At 38.3% G+C, this 17,007-nt stretch overlaps 1 protein-coding gene and 1 pseudogene across 3 annotated transcripts in view; one reads left to right on the top strand and one right to left on the bottom strand.

Annotated features, from left to right (window-relative positions):
- The window catches only part of PLD1 (phospholipase D1), a 208,624-nt gene that overhangs the window by 108,611 nt on the left and 83,006 nt on the right, over positions 1–17,007 (top strand). For all 3 annotated transcript variants that reach the window (XM_039236512.1, XM_039236513.1, XM_039236511.1), the window contains exon 12: positions 11,048–11,129. In XM_039236512.1, the coding sequence (XP_039092443.1) occupies positions 11,048–11,129 (82 nt within the window). The remainder of the gene's footprint in view (positions 1–11,047; positions 11,130–17,007) is intronic.
- Positions 3,348–9,669, bottom strand: LOC120234594 (annotated as a pseudogene).

Raw genomic sequence — 17,007 nt, 5'->3', positions numbered from 1 at the left:
TCAAAGTTGGACGCTCAACCGACTGAGCCACTCAGGGGCCCCAAGAGCTACCATATACTTAAATGAAAACCGAACTAATAGATTTATAAAATAATTCATGTGCAAACAAGGGTAGATATATAGCCAAATGAGAAGCAACTTCAGAGCTTCTAGTGATTAGTTCTTTTGTTCATTAATTCATTCAACCCCCCAGGCATTCACTCATTAACTGATTCACTCATTCTTTCCAGATCTGTTTATTGAGCACCCCCTCTGTGACAGGTACCAAACTCGTATATAAAGATGACTGAGAAGCAGCCCCTACCCTGGAGCAAGATAGAGTCAGAAGTTAAACGGAAGACAACAGATGGGGGAAAACTGAGTGATGAGCGCTAAGATAGCAGGAGGCTGTGAAGAAGGAGGGAGCCCTGAGGCGGGATAATGATGACTAAGTCTACAAAGCTTCACCTAAGAGAAGGCCGGCCTGGGGTTGACCAGATGAAGATAGGTGAATGTTTTCAACAGAGGGATAGCCAGGACCGAGGCATAGAAGCATGAGAGTGCATAGTGACGTTGGAGGAGGGTAGGGGTTGTGTGGGGCTGAAGCATAACATCTTTTGGAATGGTGGGTGGAGACGGCACCCGAAAGATGAGTCAGGGGAAAATTATGAAGGGCACTGGCGGAGCTGCTAAGGAGTTTGCACTTAGTCCTGTGAACACTGGGAACCACTGACAATTTTGAAGCATGGGGATTTTAATCAACTTTGTTTTCTAAAAGGGGTAATTCTACTAATTGTATAAACGAGGAATTAAACATTGGTTCTGGAGACCACTTGGCATGCTGTTGCTATGGTCCAGGAAAGAAATGGTAAGGGTCTTTGCTCAGACCACCTTAGGGACCTGACAATTATAGACTTGGGGAAAGTCTTATCTTTCTAAGGGGTAGTTTCTAAGGCACAAAGTAACACTGACAAGAATAGTTACCATTTGTTCAATTCTTATAAGTGCGAGGGGTATGTTATAGCTGTGAAAGGGGAGACTCATAAAGGGGGTAAGGAAACTGCCCACAGTCACACCGTTGGCAAGTGCCATTGCTGGCACTGGCTGGGCTCCAGGTGTGTCTGCGGTAGTGCCCTGTGTTGTGGAGCTGCCTCTCAGGGAAGCCTGCTGCTCAAGTGGTATCTGAAGTTCCTTTTATTTTTATTATTTATTTATTTATTGAAGTTCCTTTTAGATCCAAGATTCTTTGTGTGCAGATTGAATTGTTTTTGAGGTACTAAATACATTAGTAGTCAGATTTAGATAGATTTAGTTACGAGAAATTTTCTAAAGAGGTAAATTGTGAGGTAGGTTGTCTAGTTAGAAGAGATAATGCGTCATTAAAGAACCCAGACTATCTGAAAACTAAGAAGAGCTCGATGTTGAAGGTGTCCTAAGAGATAGTCTCCATATAATGATTAGTGAGCATTCTCCACCTTGTGTATCTGGATTAACCACAAGAACGTTTGTTTTATGTCTTTTCTGTGCTTGGTGTGGTTTCAAGGACTTAGCTCTTCAGTGTTCATTGGAGTATGTCCTCAAAGGAGGTTGGACACCAAGAGGTGGCGACAAGCTCCCTTGCTACATTGCTAATTGCCCCTAGGACAGATCTGGAGAGCCTGGCGGAGCTCAGATTTCTTCTCGATGGTGGTGATTATGATGCATCAGGCATGTGCGAGCAAGCATGGGAACAATGGCCTGTGGGGTCTTCCCTGTGGTGGGTTCTCTACGCAACCTGTCAGGGGGACGAGAGCGAGAGCAAGGGGGGTCTGCCTCAGCCTCTCTGCTGAGCCTGTGCATGAACCGTGCAAAAACTGATAGGATGAGTTAAACTGAAGAATTTTAAAAACCAGATTTTTTTCAGGTTTTAATTTTAATTCCAGTATAGGTCATGTACAGTGTTATATTAGATTCAGGTGTACAATATAGTGTTTTAGCAGTTCTGTACATTGCTCAGTGCTCGTCATGAGGAGTGTACTCTTTATCACCTATTTCACCCATGCCCCCACCCTCTTTTCCTCTGGTAAGCATCAGGGTGTTCTCTACAGTTAGGAGTCTGTTGTTTTGGTTTATCTCTTTTTTTTTCCTTTACTCGTTTGTTTTGTTTGTCAAATTCACCATATGAGTGAGACCGTAGGGTAGCTGGCTTTCTCTGACTGATTTATTTCACTTAGCATTATACTCTCTAGCTCCCTCCATGTTGTCACAAATGGCAAGATTTCATTCTTTCTTACGGTTGAATAATATTCCATTACACACACACACACACACACACACACACACACACACACACACCCTATTCCACATTTTCTCTATCCATTTGGCTATCGATGGACACTTGGGCTGTTTCCATAATTTAGCCATTGTAAATAATGCTGCTATAAACATAGAGTTGAATTAGTGTTTGTATTTTTTGGGTCAATACCCAGTAGTATGATTACTGCATTGTAGAGTAGTTCTATTTGTTTATTTTTTGAGAGAGAGAGAGAGAGAAAGAGAGAGAGAGAGAGGTGGGATTTGAAGCAGATTCTGCACTGAGAGCAGAGAGCTGGTACGGGGCTGGAACTCATGAACCGTGAGTCAAAACCAAGAGTTGGACACTTAACTCACTGAGCCACCCAGGCCCCCATATTTTTAACATTTTGGGGAACCTCTATACCTTTCCACAGTGGCTGCACCAGTTTGCATTCCCACCAACAGTACTCGAGGGTTCTCCTTGCCAACACATGTTATCTCTTAGGTTGTCGATTTTAGCCATTCTGACCATTGTGAGGTAGTATCTCATTGTAGTTTTGATTTGCGTTTCCCTGATGATGAATGATATTGAGCATCTTTTCATGTGTCTGTTGGTCATTTGTATGTCTTTTTTTGAGAAATGTCTGCTCATGTCTTCTGCCCATTTTTAAAAATTGGACTCTTTGTTTTATGGGTGTTGAGTTGTATCAGTTCTTTATTTTTGATACTACACCTTTCTCATCAGATATGTCATTTACAAATATCTTCCCCCATGCAATAGATTGCCTTTTAGGGTTTTTGTTTTGTTTTATTTTGTTTCTTTACTTAAAACTAGTTGTATTTATATTCCACTATGTACTCAAATCCTGGTTTTCTTACAAACTTTCTACAGGATGTTTTTTAAACAAATTCTTCATGCTGTGTCTTGACTATGTGCTCATGGAATTTCAGGGAAATAGTTTTGTGTGCTTCTATAGCTTAATTTGTACTAAAGGGATGACAGATGGTCACATGCAGTCCGTGTGGGATTCTCACATGACATGGGCCATCCATCCCTCTGATGCTGAAGGTGATGCATCTGTTGAAAGAAGTGATCATAGATTTGGATTACTGCTCTCTGCCTCTTCCAGTTTTTCTGTGTTATCATCCCATATAATGTGGACTCTCATTTCATGGAGTAGAGTCTCGTGACTCTAGGATTAGATGCCAAAATGCTCCTTTGAAGCTTAGGAAAGTCTGATTTTCCTGGCCGATTTTCCCAAAATTCTGTCTCAGTATATTCATTATTTACATAATAGTCAACTCTAATAAATTCTTGCCCTCAATTGGTACATGTAATTGGCACAACTGTTAAACCTACTGCATCTGCATCTGGAATGAGTCTCAGATTAGGTGCCTCAGCCAGAAATACAAACACATGCCGTCCTGCGGGAACAGGGCCCACTAAGACAGAGTCTAAAACATAATCATATTCTTCACTTTCTGCAGAGCCCACATAGAGAGTTTTCAATTCCAAGTCTTCAGACAGGTCCTCAATGCACTACAAGGAGTTCTCGAACTGGAACGGGTTGTAGGAAGAAGGATTATCCAGCACCAGTACATTGTTCACTTGAACCTTTGAGAAAACAAACAGTGGGAACGAAGGGCTTCATGTGGCACAGTAAGGTCCAGTGTGCAGCTGCTAGAGACAGTGCAGACCCTGCCCTCCAGCCTCTGCCCCCCGAGTTGTGCAACACTGACTTGAGAAACGTTTTTCCTCTGTTTATGATACCCCAGCACTCCACAGTGTTTTATAGCTTTCCTATTTTACTAAACTACAGCCCCCATTTGGCTGCACCCAAGCTCTAACCACTCCCCCCCCCCCCCCCCCCCCCCCCCCCCCCCCCCCCCCCCCCCCCCCCAGGCCTCCAGTGAAGGTCTCACTGGGGAGCAAATGGAGTCCCTCTCCCAGAATGGATGCAGAAAACTTCACTGCAGCTCCACCTGCTGGTGCGGATTAGGACTCGTTGCCTTTTAGTTTCACTGATGATTTTTTTTAGCTGTGCAGAAGCTTTTTATTTTGGTGTAGTCCTAATAGTTTATTTTTATTTTTACTTCCCTTGCCTCAGGAGACGTATCTAGAAAAATGCTGCTAGGATTAATGTCAAAGAAATTACTGCCTGTGCTCTCTTCTAGAATTTTTATGGTTTCAGATCTCATGCTTAGGTCTTTAATCCATTTTGAGTTTACTCTTGGTGCAAGAAAGTGGTCCCGTTTCCTTCTTTTGCATGTATAGCTGTCCAATTTTCCCAGCACCATTTACTGAAGACTGTCTTCCCATTTTATATTCTTGCCCCTTTGTCATAGATTAATTAATTTGTCATATAACTGTGGGTTTATTTCTGGGCTCTGTCCTGTTCCACTGATACACGTGTCTATTTCTGTGTCAGTACCATATTGTTTTGATTATTATAACTTTGTAGTATATCTTGAAATCTGGGGTTGTGATACCTCCACCTTTGTTGTTTTTTCTCATGATTGGTTTGGCTGTTTGGGGTCTTTAGTGGTTCCATACACATTTTAGGGTTGTTTGTTCTAGCTTTGTGAAAAATGCTGCTGGTAATTTGATAAGAATAGTATAGACTTTTTGACCATATTATTCTTCTAATTGATGAGTGTGGAATGTCTTTCCCTTTCCTTGTGTCACCTTGAATTTCTTTTATCAATGTTTTATAGTTTTCAGAGTATAAGTCTTTCACCTCTTTGGATAAGTTTATTCCTAGGTATTGTATTATTTTTGGTACAATTATAAATGGGATTGTTTTCTTAATTTCTCTTTATGCTGCTCCATTATTAGTGTATATAAATGAAACAGATTTCTGAACATTGATTTTGTATCCTATGACTTCACTTTATTCATTAGTTCTAGTAGTTTTTAGTGGAGTTTTTAGGGTTCTCTATATGTGGTATCAGGTCATCTGCAAGTAATGAAAATTTTACTTCTTCCTTTCATTTTCTTGTCTAATTGCTGTGGCTAGGACTTCTAATCTATGTTGAATAAAAGTAATGAGAGTAGACATCTTTATGTTGTTTCTGATCTAGAGGAAAAGCTCTGTTTTTCTCCACTGAGGATGATGTTAGCTGTGAGTTTTTCATAGATGGCCTTTATTATGCTGAGGTATGTTCCCTCTAAACCTACTTTGGGGAGGGTTCGATGTTTTACTTTGTCAAATGCTTTCCTGCTCCATTGAAGTGGTCATATGGTTTTTATACTTTCTGTTGTTAATGTGATGTATCACACTGATTGATTTGCAAATATTGAGCCATCCTTGCATCCTTGGAATAATAAGTCTCATCTGATTGTGGTGAATAATTTTTTTTTAAATATATTGTTAGATTTGGTTTGCTAATACTTTGTTGAGGATTTCTGCATCTGTGTTCATCAGGGATATTGGCTTGTACTTCTCCTTTTTAGTGGTATCTTTGGTTTTGGTATCAGGGTAATGCTGGCCTCATTGAATGTATTTGGAAGCTTTGCTTCCTCTTATATTTTTTGGAATAGTTTAAGGAGAATGGGTATTAAGTGTTTGGTAGTGTTCACCTATGAATCCATCTGGTCCTGGACTTTCATTTTTTTGGTAGTGTTTTGATTACCAGTCCAAATTTGTTGCTTGTAATTGGTCTGCTCAGATTTTCTGTTTCTTCCTGGTTCAGTTTTGGAAGACTATGTTTCTAAAAATGTATCCATTTCTTCTAGGGTATCCATTTGGTTGCCATATAATTTTTCATAATATTTTCTTATAACCGTTGTATTTCTGTCGTGTCAGTTGTTACTTCTGTCTCATTTTTTATTTTATTTATTTTGGTCCATTTTTTTTTCTTCATGAGGTGGCTAAGGGTTTGTTAATTTTGTTTATCTTTTCAAAGAACCAGTTCTGGATTTCATTGATTTTTTAACTGTTTTTTTTCAGACTTAAGGTTATTTGGTTTTGTTCTGATCTTTATTATTTTCTTTCTTCTACTCATCTTGAGTTTTGTTTGTTCTTTTTTTTTTTTTTTTTTACCTAGTTCCTTTAGGTGTAAGGTTAGATTATTTATTTGGGCTTTTTATTGTTTCTTTAAAAAATGTTTTTAATGTTTTATTTATTTCTGAGAGAGAGAGAGAGACAGTGTGAGCAGGGGAGGGTCAGAGAGAGAGGGAGACACAGAATCTGAAATAGGCTCCAGGCTCTGAACTAGCTGTCAGCACAGAGCCTGACACGGGGCTCAAACCCATGAACAATGAGATCATGACCTGAGCCTAAGTCAGATGCTTAACCGACTGAGCCACCCAGGCACCCTAGCTTTTTCTTATTTCTTGAGATCAGCCTGTATCACTATATGCTTCCTTTTTAGAACTGCTTTCATTGAGTCCCAAAGATTTTGGACCACTGTATTTTCATTTGCATTTGTGTCCATTTTTAAATTTCTTCTTTGATTGCTTTATTGACCCATTGGTTGTTTAGTATCATATTGTTTAGTCTCCATGTGTTTGTGTTTTCTCCAGTTTTTTTCTTGGGATTTATTTCTAGTTTCATGCCATTGTGATTAGAAAAGATACATCATATGATTTCATATATCAAATTTAAGAAGATACATCTTCTTAAATTTATTGAAGCTTGTTTTCTAATGTGTGATCTTTTCTAGAGAATATTGTGTATGCATTGAAAAGATGTGTATTCTGTTGTTTTTGGATGGAATGCCCTGTATGTATCTGCTATGTCCATCTGGCCCAATGTTTCATCAAATACATTGTTTCTTTATTGATGTTCTGTTCAAATAATCTATCCATTGATGTGAATAGACTGTTAAAGTCCCCTACTCTTATTGTGTTACCATTAATGTCTCCCTTTCAGTCCATTAATATTTGTGTTATGTATTTAGGTGCCCCAGTATTGGTGTGTAGGACTGATCCCTTTGTTGTTATGTAATGCCCTTCTTTGTTTCTTGTTACAGTCTTTGTTTTAAAGTCTATTTTGTCTGATATAAGGATTGCTACCCTGTTTTTTTGTTCGTTTTCGGTTTTTTTACTTCCATTTGCATGGTGAATGTTTTTTCATCCCTTGGCAGTGGTTTAATTCTTAGTTCAATTCTCAAACTTTGGTATAATATTTAGGATCAAATCCATGGAAGGGCATCTTGGGAGTGAGCTAGAAGTTCATAATCGACTTAAGAGGGTTGCTTTCCTAAGCTCTGCTTTCTCAGAGATCTCTCTACTACTTTTAGGTTTGCTGTAGCTTCTCCCCACCTCCCAGTTCTTCAGCTAGAAAGGCGGGGCTTTATTTGCCTGCCCTGCCACCCACTTTCTGCAACGATACTTGTGTCCAGAGCCAAGCAATGGATATTTATTTACATTGTCCTCTTGGCACTGCAGCTTTTCTAGGTGGAGAAAAAAGTTCCAATCCCTCAGTGTTGTGGTGCCCGTGAGCCCCTTGGTGCCACCTGAACTCCTCTTTTCTGCTCAAGCCTGAGGTAGAGGACTTCTACCTGAGTTCTCTGTACCTGTGCCACACAGCCTGTTTCCGGTTCTCCTTTAGATGGGAAAAAAAATGTAAAGTCCCCAATGGTTAGATGGTCCATCAAATTCTGCTCTTCCTGAATTCATGAACATCTCTCCATTTAGTTAGATCAGATTTAATTTTTTTCAGCAATGTTTCCAGGAGTCTCTCTTTATCCATAGTTTTGCTTTCTGTGGTTTCAGTTACCTGAGATCAACAGCAATCCAGAAGCAGATGACTCTCCTTCTTACCAATTGTCAGTAAGTGATAGTGGCCTAATGCTACATCACGGTGCCTACATCATTCACCTCACTTTATCTCATCATGTAGGCATTTTACCATGTCATATCATCACAGGGAGGGGGAAACGGTACAATAAGATATTTTGAGAGAGGGAGAGACCACATTCACAAACTTTTATTACAGTTTTATGTACAGTTTTACTTATTTTATTTTTTATTACAGTTTTATCTCAATTAATGCTGTAATTGCATTTTTATATTAGTACTATTGTTAATCTCTTACTCTCCCTAATTATAAGTTAAACTTTATCATTGGCATGTGTGTATGGGAGAAAACTGCTTATATAATGAACTTTGCTTATCTATTAGTTGCTTAGTGAAGATCCTAAGATAATGATTCTTGTAAGTCATAAGTCACATTGCTGCTTTTTCCTTGCCGGTGAGACCATTGTTGATACTTTGTTTAAAGCATGAATACTAGTCTTTTACCTTTTTATGCATTATCCCCAAACTGAGAGTTCCTTGAGAACTATCTTAAGATCCTCCAAAGCATCTAGTAGAATGTTCTGCATACAGGGTACACAAATGCTTGTAGGGTAGAGAATGATAAAGACTTCATTGCAGGGTATAGCATTATAAGTGGCCCCCAAACAGAAGATCTCTACGTTCATAATTAATGTGTACATCAAAAAATGGCATGACTATATGTTATTGGGCATCTCTTACCTTCCGTGAATAGGCAATGCACAATAATGCACATTTCTACTAAAACAGACCACTTTTGAATTATTTTTAGATCTTTTGTTAGCAACTGCTGCATTTTTGTTTCTCATTTGGACTTAGATGACCCCTGTGTTCCTTTCCTACACTAACTTATGTATGCAAGTATTTATACTGCACACACCCACCATTTGTCTGTTTTCCTATTTATCTTAGGCAGTGTGTATTTCCTTTAGGTACTTTATCTTTGCAGCTTTATTTTTCTTTAATTGAAAGAAATAGAGCATTAAAATATTTTTTAAATCTCTTCAGCTCCTTATAACCCTTTTGTTTTCACATGCTCGGAGGACTTTTCTGGCAAGGTAATATTCCAGCCTAATATTCTATAAGGCTTTAATCCTTATACAATCTATTCTTGCTCCTCCAGGTCTAGCATTTCAGCAAAGTTTCCTTAGTGCACATTTTTTGTCTGTTTTTCCTCATCATAGTGTAGTTACATCACATACAGATTTATCTCAGACACTGACTTCAGATCTCACCCTTAAGGGGGGAAAATGACTCTACTGTTCTTTTAGCTGCCTTTGGCCCTGCTAAAGATAAGAGGCCAGGGATCCAGGTTTACACTGGAAAAAAAAATGTCATTTATCAGCAAGTAAGTTATCAGCAAACTTACCTTCTTCCTGCTCAGAAAACCCCAGGATCCTATGCACATTGTTCCTTAGTAGAGAAAGTCGGTTTTCATGTTTATCAATTAGAATACTCTTGGCTTGGATTAACAGAATGCTTAACTAAAGGTGGCTTACACAGTGAGGATTTATTTGTCTCATTTAATGAGAAATCCAAAGTTAAGGAGTCCTAAAGTTGGTGAAATGGTCTAGTGATTTCAGAGTTCTGGTTTTCCCTTTAGAATTTCAATATGGCAGTACCTGTTGAAGCATCGTATCGCCAACAACATCTGTTGTACAGCTACTTTTCCTAATGTGTGTGTGTGTGTGTGTGTGTGTGTAAGAAAGAGAGAAAGATCAAAGAGGAAAAGCTTTCCCATTAAACCCATGTGTGCCTCCTCATATATCTCATTGTCCTGAATTGCATCACATTGTGCTCTAGCTGGACAGGAAGCTGGGGAAGCAAATCTTTAATATATTTACACTGGATAATGTGGGAGGTAGACTCTAAGAAAGAAGGAGGAAAATGGCTGTTGGCTGGATAATCACCAGTTTCTTCATATGTGTATATATTTCCATGTGTAAGAGAGAAATCAAATTGATCTTTTACTTTTTTTTTTTTTTAAATGGCTCAAGGCTGTTGTTCCCAGGTGAAGTTAAATGCTGAGTTTTTTCTCAGCATTTAAGAGTCTCTCATGGCTTGCCAACTGAGGACTGATGGGTGGGGGGGGAAGGAGGGGTGATGGGCATGGAGGAGGGCACTTGTGGGGATGAGCACTGGGTGTTGTTGGAAACCAACTTGACAATAAACTATATATAAAAAAAATGTGAACTCACTGCAGAACTTCTGGTGACCCATCACAGTGGAGGAGGAGGATGGTGGCATTTGGGCCTTTGCTTCCTGTGGCATAATCAGAACTTTATATTTTGTTTTTTGTTTGGAGCATGTAGTCTGTTTACATTCAGAGTGATTATTGAAAACTGTGAATTTAGTGCCATTGTGTTACCTATAAAACTGGTATTTCTGGTGATGTTCTCTGTTCCTTTCTAGTCTGTTGCTTTTGGTATTTCTTTCCCACTCAGAAAGTCTCCTTTAATATTTCTTGCAGGGCTGGTTTAGTGGTCATGAAGTCCTTTAGTTTTTGTTTATTTGGGAAACTCTTTGTCTCAGTTTCCATTCTAAATGACAGCCTTGCCAGATAAAGATTCCTTGGCTGCATATTTTTCCCACTCAGCACATTGACTATTTCCTTCCACTCCCCTCTGGCTTGCCAGGTTTCTGTGGACAGATCTGCTGCGAACCTGATCTGTCTTCCCTTGTAAGGCAAGGACTTTTTTCCCTTGCTGCTTTCAGGATTCTTTCCTTGTCTGTGCATTTTGTGAACCTGACTATGGTATGTCTAGGTGATGGCTGGTTTTTGTTGAATTTAGTGGGCGTTTACTGTGCTTCTTGGGTTTGGATGTCTGTGTCCTTCCCCAGAGTAGGGAAGTTTTCAGCTGTGATTTGCTCAGATAAACCTTCTGCCCCTTTTCTCTCTTCTCTTCTTCTGGGACTCCTATGACATGTATGTTACTACATTTTAAGAAGTCACTGAGTTCCCTAAGTCTACCTTCATTTTACTTTTTAAAAATCTTGCTTTTGTGATTTCAGGTTGAGTCCAGAAATCTTCCTGAAACGCCCAGTGGTTGAAGGAAATCGTTGGAGGTTAGACTGCATTCTGAAACGAAAAGCAGTACGTATTCCAAACCTTTGCTGGTGTAATGTTTTAAATGTTTCTTGTCTCTGAAATGCCTTTTTTCCCCAAAGCCCTTCATATATAAGAATAACTTTTTTCTTTAAAGTTTGACAAAAAGTGGAATACTTGTGGTTTTCAAGTCTATTTGTTCTGTTTTTTTTTCCTGTTACTCTGCACTACATAAATATTTTAGCCTAATTCAGAGCATGGATTATATTAGGAACTCTAAGTTTTGATTTTTAATCAGTTATGGGCAGTTTAATTTTATAGGCAAAAAATTATAATAAGATTTTATCATTGAATAATAAAGGGTGGAATGAAATGTAGCATTTTATTTTTTGTTCATTATTCTGCCATCTGATCAAAAGACAAAGCCATTAAGAGAATGATTTCATTCAGATAGGACCAAAATAATGTAGAAGAATATCAAAAAGAAGGACACTAAGAAAGTAAGAATTGGTGTTGCTTTGGTTCCAATTTTGGAACAGTTCATGGTAAAAATGTGAAATTGTCTCTTCTCCAGTTGACCCTATAGATTTTGGGTGAGTATTGAGTATATTCTTTCTGGTATGAAAAGTAAGGAACTGAAACAGTATAGGCTCATTCATATTTCTAATGAATGTTTGTATATACTTGGCTCTCAACCAAGTTAAATTAAGTTGAATTAGAATAGATCTGGATTTATTATTATTCATGTCCAAATTAGGAAGTGCTAGCTTTTTTTACTATTACTTGAAATTGTCTTAATCTTTTTATTCTATTATTTTTTTAATGTTTATTTATTTTTTTATTTCTGAGAGAGAGACAGAGTACGAGTAGAGGAGGGGCAGAGAGAGAGAGGAAGACACAAAATCCAAAGCAGGCTTCAGGCTCTGAGCTGTCAGCACAGAGCCCAGTGCAGGGATTGAACTCACGAACTGTGAGATCATTACCTGAGCCAAAGTCAGACGCTTCTGACTGAGCCACCCATGTGCCCCTTTATTATTCTATCTTTAAATATTCTAGCATAATTTGTAGATCCTGGGTAATTGGGGGTAGGATTTTTCTGTTTCTTATAGTTGTGACTTACTTCTTCTTTCCTGTTTTCCACATTCCCCTATTGCTTTCCCCATTTACCCATCCCTCTTCTTTCAGTGCCTTACGCCCCCCCCCCCCCCATGCCTTTAAGATCTCTGAGGATATCCATAGATATAGTCAGACCTCACTGGTATTGATGGAAAAAGAAGTTGATAAGCTTTATTTCAGATACATGTTCTGCCAAACAGCATTATTTTTATGTCTAACCTAATTCATTGCTTCAACAGAATTTCATTCACAAAATTGGAAATTCTGTCCTCAAAAGCATTACTTGCATGTTCATTAAATAATTCAGCATAAAGTTACTGAGTGTCTCCTATGAGCCAAGTACTACAGTAATTACTAAAGATACCATGTATGTGAGTAGGACTCCATTCCTGCCCCTGGAGGGCTTGCTGGAGGACTCATGTCCCAGATTTAGTCCTAGCCTTATCAAACTGCCTTCTATATATTGAATGGGCTATAACTTTCTCCATGTTTCTCTTCATGAAATAGCATCTTTCCCATCTCTCGCAAGATTTCATTTTAGTTAAGTTGTTACAGTCTTGCCTAGCAATTGTCAACCTTCCTAGTCAATCCTCTATTCATACTATGTATCCAGGACTTCACTGTTGTAGGTTTCAATCAACATGTATTTGTTGAGTGCCTACTATGTGCAGGGCACTTGACATCATATGGGGAGGTACATAAATAAAACACATGATTCCTGACCTGAAAAAGCTTAAAACCCTGTCTATACAAGAGTCAGCTGGGTACAGAGACAGTGCTGAGATTCAAAGGCAAGGGGGAGACAATTGGGTAGCTCTGGTGGGAAGTCCCTCACAATAAGAGAAGTTTAGGGCATTTAGGATGGGCAAAAAAAATTTAGATGAAAGGAAGAAGTTTCTAGGTGTAGAAAATGTGGTGAGGAAAGATTCTGGAGGCAGGAATTCCCAAGCCTTTGTCAGTCACAGTAAAGTGACAAGGCTAATTACACCTGAGGGTTAGCTTAAGTAGGATGGGGGGTCAGGCCAGAAAGGCAGTTTCAGCCAGATGTGCAGGCTTGTGAGCCAAGTCAGTGATTTGGACTTTATGGAAGAAAGTAGGGGCGACTAGGGAAGGGAATCAGGGGGAGGAGCGATGATCTGATCAAAATGGTGTGTTAGGAAGGTGAATCTGGCAGTGGGAGAAAGTGGGGAGAGCTTGGGTTTGATTAGCCAAATTCTAGCTGACTTAGTGTGAGGTCCCTATGGGACATTTGAGTAAATTCCAGAAAGCTAGTAAATGCCTCAGCAAGGCTTAGGAGAAAGAGTCTAAGGATACTGCTGGCCTGGCCCTCCATGTTGTGTTAGGTCTCATGTGTTTATTTTCCCCTCAGGCTACTGTCTAGTTTATTTTTCTATCACTAACATGGGCTTTCTTTGCTTTCATGGCCCATGAACACCATGGCCAAGTAAATACTATTGCCTGATAATGGTGCTTCATTTCAATTCCATCTGCTTCGTGAAACTTGACATTTCTAAATTGCACATAATGATTTTAAAATTTTCCTAAGGAAGGGTGGCTCAGATGGTTGAGTGTTCTACTTGATTTCAGCTTTGGTCATGATCCCAAGGTCATAAGATCGAGCCCTATATCAGTTTTCGAGCTGAGCATGGAGTCTGCTTGGGATTCTGTCTCTCCCTCTCCCTCTGGTCTTCTCTCCTGCTCATGTGCGTGCTCTCGCTCTCTCTCTTTCTGTCTCTCTCTCTCTCTCTCTCTCTCTGTCAAAAGAGAAAAACTTCCTAAGGAAATAGTAATACTATTAAAAATTAATTTCTTGGTGGTACATTTGGTGGAATTGCTCTTCCTTAATTGAGCTATAGCATATTATTTTGGTCATAAATTTTTAATACCCAAATCATTCTAAATTGTTATTTTCTATGCTTACAAACACCGTTTCACCTAAAGTATTTAGTTTCTGAAAGCCACTGTCTTCACAGAGTACTGGATTGAAAAAAATAACATTTATTCTTACATTAATGGGTCCCAGAGACCCACAAGGTTGACTAAAATAAATACTTTTTTTCTTCCATCTCATCGTGTAGATTTTGGGGGAGGAAATGCAAACATCTCTTACAACAGCTGTTTTTAGGGAAGAAATACAATATTTTGTTTCTCTGATGATAGCCAAACTGATATTTTCCTATTTCCTTTGCCTTTTGATAAGCAGTGTTACCATTTAAAATAGCATAAGCCAACCTTGACTTACAGGCTGATTATATCTCAAGTCAGCATCTCAGGGTTTCCCACAGGTCTGCATTGATTGTCCCAAGACTTGAAATAAGGTGCATCATAGTTATGGCCACTGTATTAATGTACCCAGTGTGTATATTTCAACCTTAGAAATGTGATAATTCTTTTTTTTAAATTTTTAAATGTTTATTTATGTAAAGTTAAATTTTTTCTAATTTTTTAATTTTTAAATTACACACACAGAGTACGAGAGAGGGAGGCACAGAGAGAGAAAGGGAGACATAGATTCCTAAGCAGGCTCTAAGCACAGAGCCTGACCTGAGGTTCAAACTCATAAACAGTGAGATCATGACCTGAGTTGAAGCCAGATGATTAACCAACTGAACCACCCAGATGCCCTAGAAACATGGTATTTCTGACGAGACTTGCACTGAAAAAAATCTTCAAGTGCAGCTACCTGGAGACCTACAGAAATGGGTTTAGGTCCTCAGGGGCGATTTTGTTGTAAGGCAATTTCTTTCTGTCCTGGACCACAAGGCACATTCTAGAGTTGCAATCAGTGATCATTTAGGAGGGAAAGATGTTCAGGTTTGTCAAATGAGATAATCACATCTCCACACAGGAAAACCAATCAGGATCTTATCAGGATGCTAGAAGGGCATGTGTGGGAAAGGAAGAATAGATCTTCAACCTTGAGGACTGTGCTTCAGATAGAACTGGTTCTAAAAAAAGGCATAGGAGCATTTGTGCTTTCTCACATTGCTTTACGTTGAATGGCGAGGATGTGAGTTCCTTTTGTCCTTTACTTTTCATTTTCCCCAAATATCACGCAGAAGTCCTTGACAAATGATAAAGTTGGTGATTATCTTGGAGATGCCTGAGTTAAGCTGTTTTGAAGCAGGGAACAAACGTGGCTGCATTTAGAAAATATTTTGACCACAGTACTTTGAATAATCAGAGAAAAAAATTGGCTCAAAAAAGTCTCTTTGATTTCAACTATAAAACTTTGTATTTTGTATATGTAAGGCTCCTAAAAATTCCTACTGTACATACTTTTATGTCTGCTCTACTCGATTCAAAACTAATTAGAAAAGAGGACAGAACTTTCAACTTTTGAAACTCCAGTTTTATGAAGTTTATTCTGTGTTTATAGTGTGACGTGTATTCTGTTAACCTTTGGGTTACATGACTTTAGTAGAGATAAGAAACATGACGTTGCATCGTCCCCTCAAGGCATCCTTTTTTCTACCTGGCCTATTAATACTTTTCTTCTTCCTCTCTAAACAAAAAGTAATTTCCCCTAGGGTCATGAAAAGGCATTGTTCAAACATTGGATGCTTCTTATGTGTACTTCTTCACACTTCTTCAAATGTGTACTTCTTAAATTACAGAATTAACATCACTCCTTTATTCTTTTCTAATTTGGCTTTCATTTTGCACAAATATTTGTCCTATTTTGTGTAAGTCTGTATGATAATGACCTGGCAAATGCCTTCATTGTCAAGAAATGTTTTTCCTTTGCCCTTTGTAGTTTGGCGTTTATGATAGTGTTGTAATACCTTGACCAAAAGAAGAATTTATTGCTTTATAATCACAGAAATTTTGTCACTAATTAACTGTTCATTGTGATATAGATGTAAGTAAATAATTGTAAACCAGATTACCTAAAATGAACTGTTTTCTTCAATTACTTCCTTATTACTTCCTTATCTTTTGTATATAAGCTAAAAAGACTTGAAAGTCTCTACCCCATTTCCTTTGGAGTTAATTTATTTCAATGAGAAAAGGTAAAATATAGAAGAAAATGTCATATATTCATAAATGGAGGATAATAATGTAATCCATTAGTGTTAACATCTCTGATATTTAAAAAATCCATTAGTTATGCAGGTCAATAGAAAACTGTTGACCAGAGTCAGGAATCGGGCCAGGGTCTAAACTGCAACTACTATCCTTAAAGAGGAGCAATGTCATAAGCCGAAGAAGCAGAATTTCATTCATTTAAAATAAATGAATCATGATGAAAGATGTCAGGTATAATGTTTTATAATTTGGGTTGCACTTTTGGGTTTTAAACTTTATACTATATCTTTCAATGGGAGGCTATTTTGTGTAACTGTTATTCAGTACTGAATCCTAAAATACCCAAATAGCTGAATATATGTGAACAGTGGAAGGAAAAAGTAATGTGCTAGCTTGCATTTAGAGCTCTCCACCAGTGGTTCATTGCAGAGCACTCAGCACTTCAGCGGCCAAACTATTAGAAGTTAATCTCTTCATTTCTTGCCTACACTTTCACTACCTTATTTCTTTACTCTGGTCTGTCCTTAAGCACTTGGTTGCAATAATAGTTGCATAATTATAATTACTAATAAGCAACTGAAACTATACTTATTACTAATCCTATAATTACTAATAAGCAGCTGAACGTCAACTCTTAACAAGAGAAACAGGATGACCTATATACTTTTTATCCTATTTTTTTTCAGGGTCAGAATGCATTTTATAGTACTTATATTTACTTTTTTAATTTAAATTTTAGTTAACATACTGTGCAATATTGGTTTCAGGAGTAGAATTTAGT

This window comes from Hyaena hyaena, unplaced genomic scaffold (genome assembly GCF_003009895.1).
Source record: "Hyaena hyaena isolate Hyena2069 unplaced genomic scaffold, ASM300989v1 scaffold_112, whole genome shotgun sequence".
Taxonomy (NCBI): Eukaryota; Metazoa; Chordata; class Mammalia; order Carnivora; family Hyaenidae; genus Hyaena; species Hyaena hyaena.
This window is presented reverse-complemented; position numbering and strand designations above follow the sequence as displayed.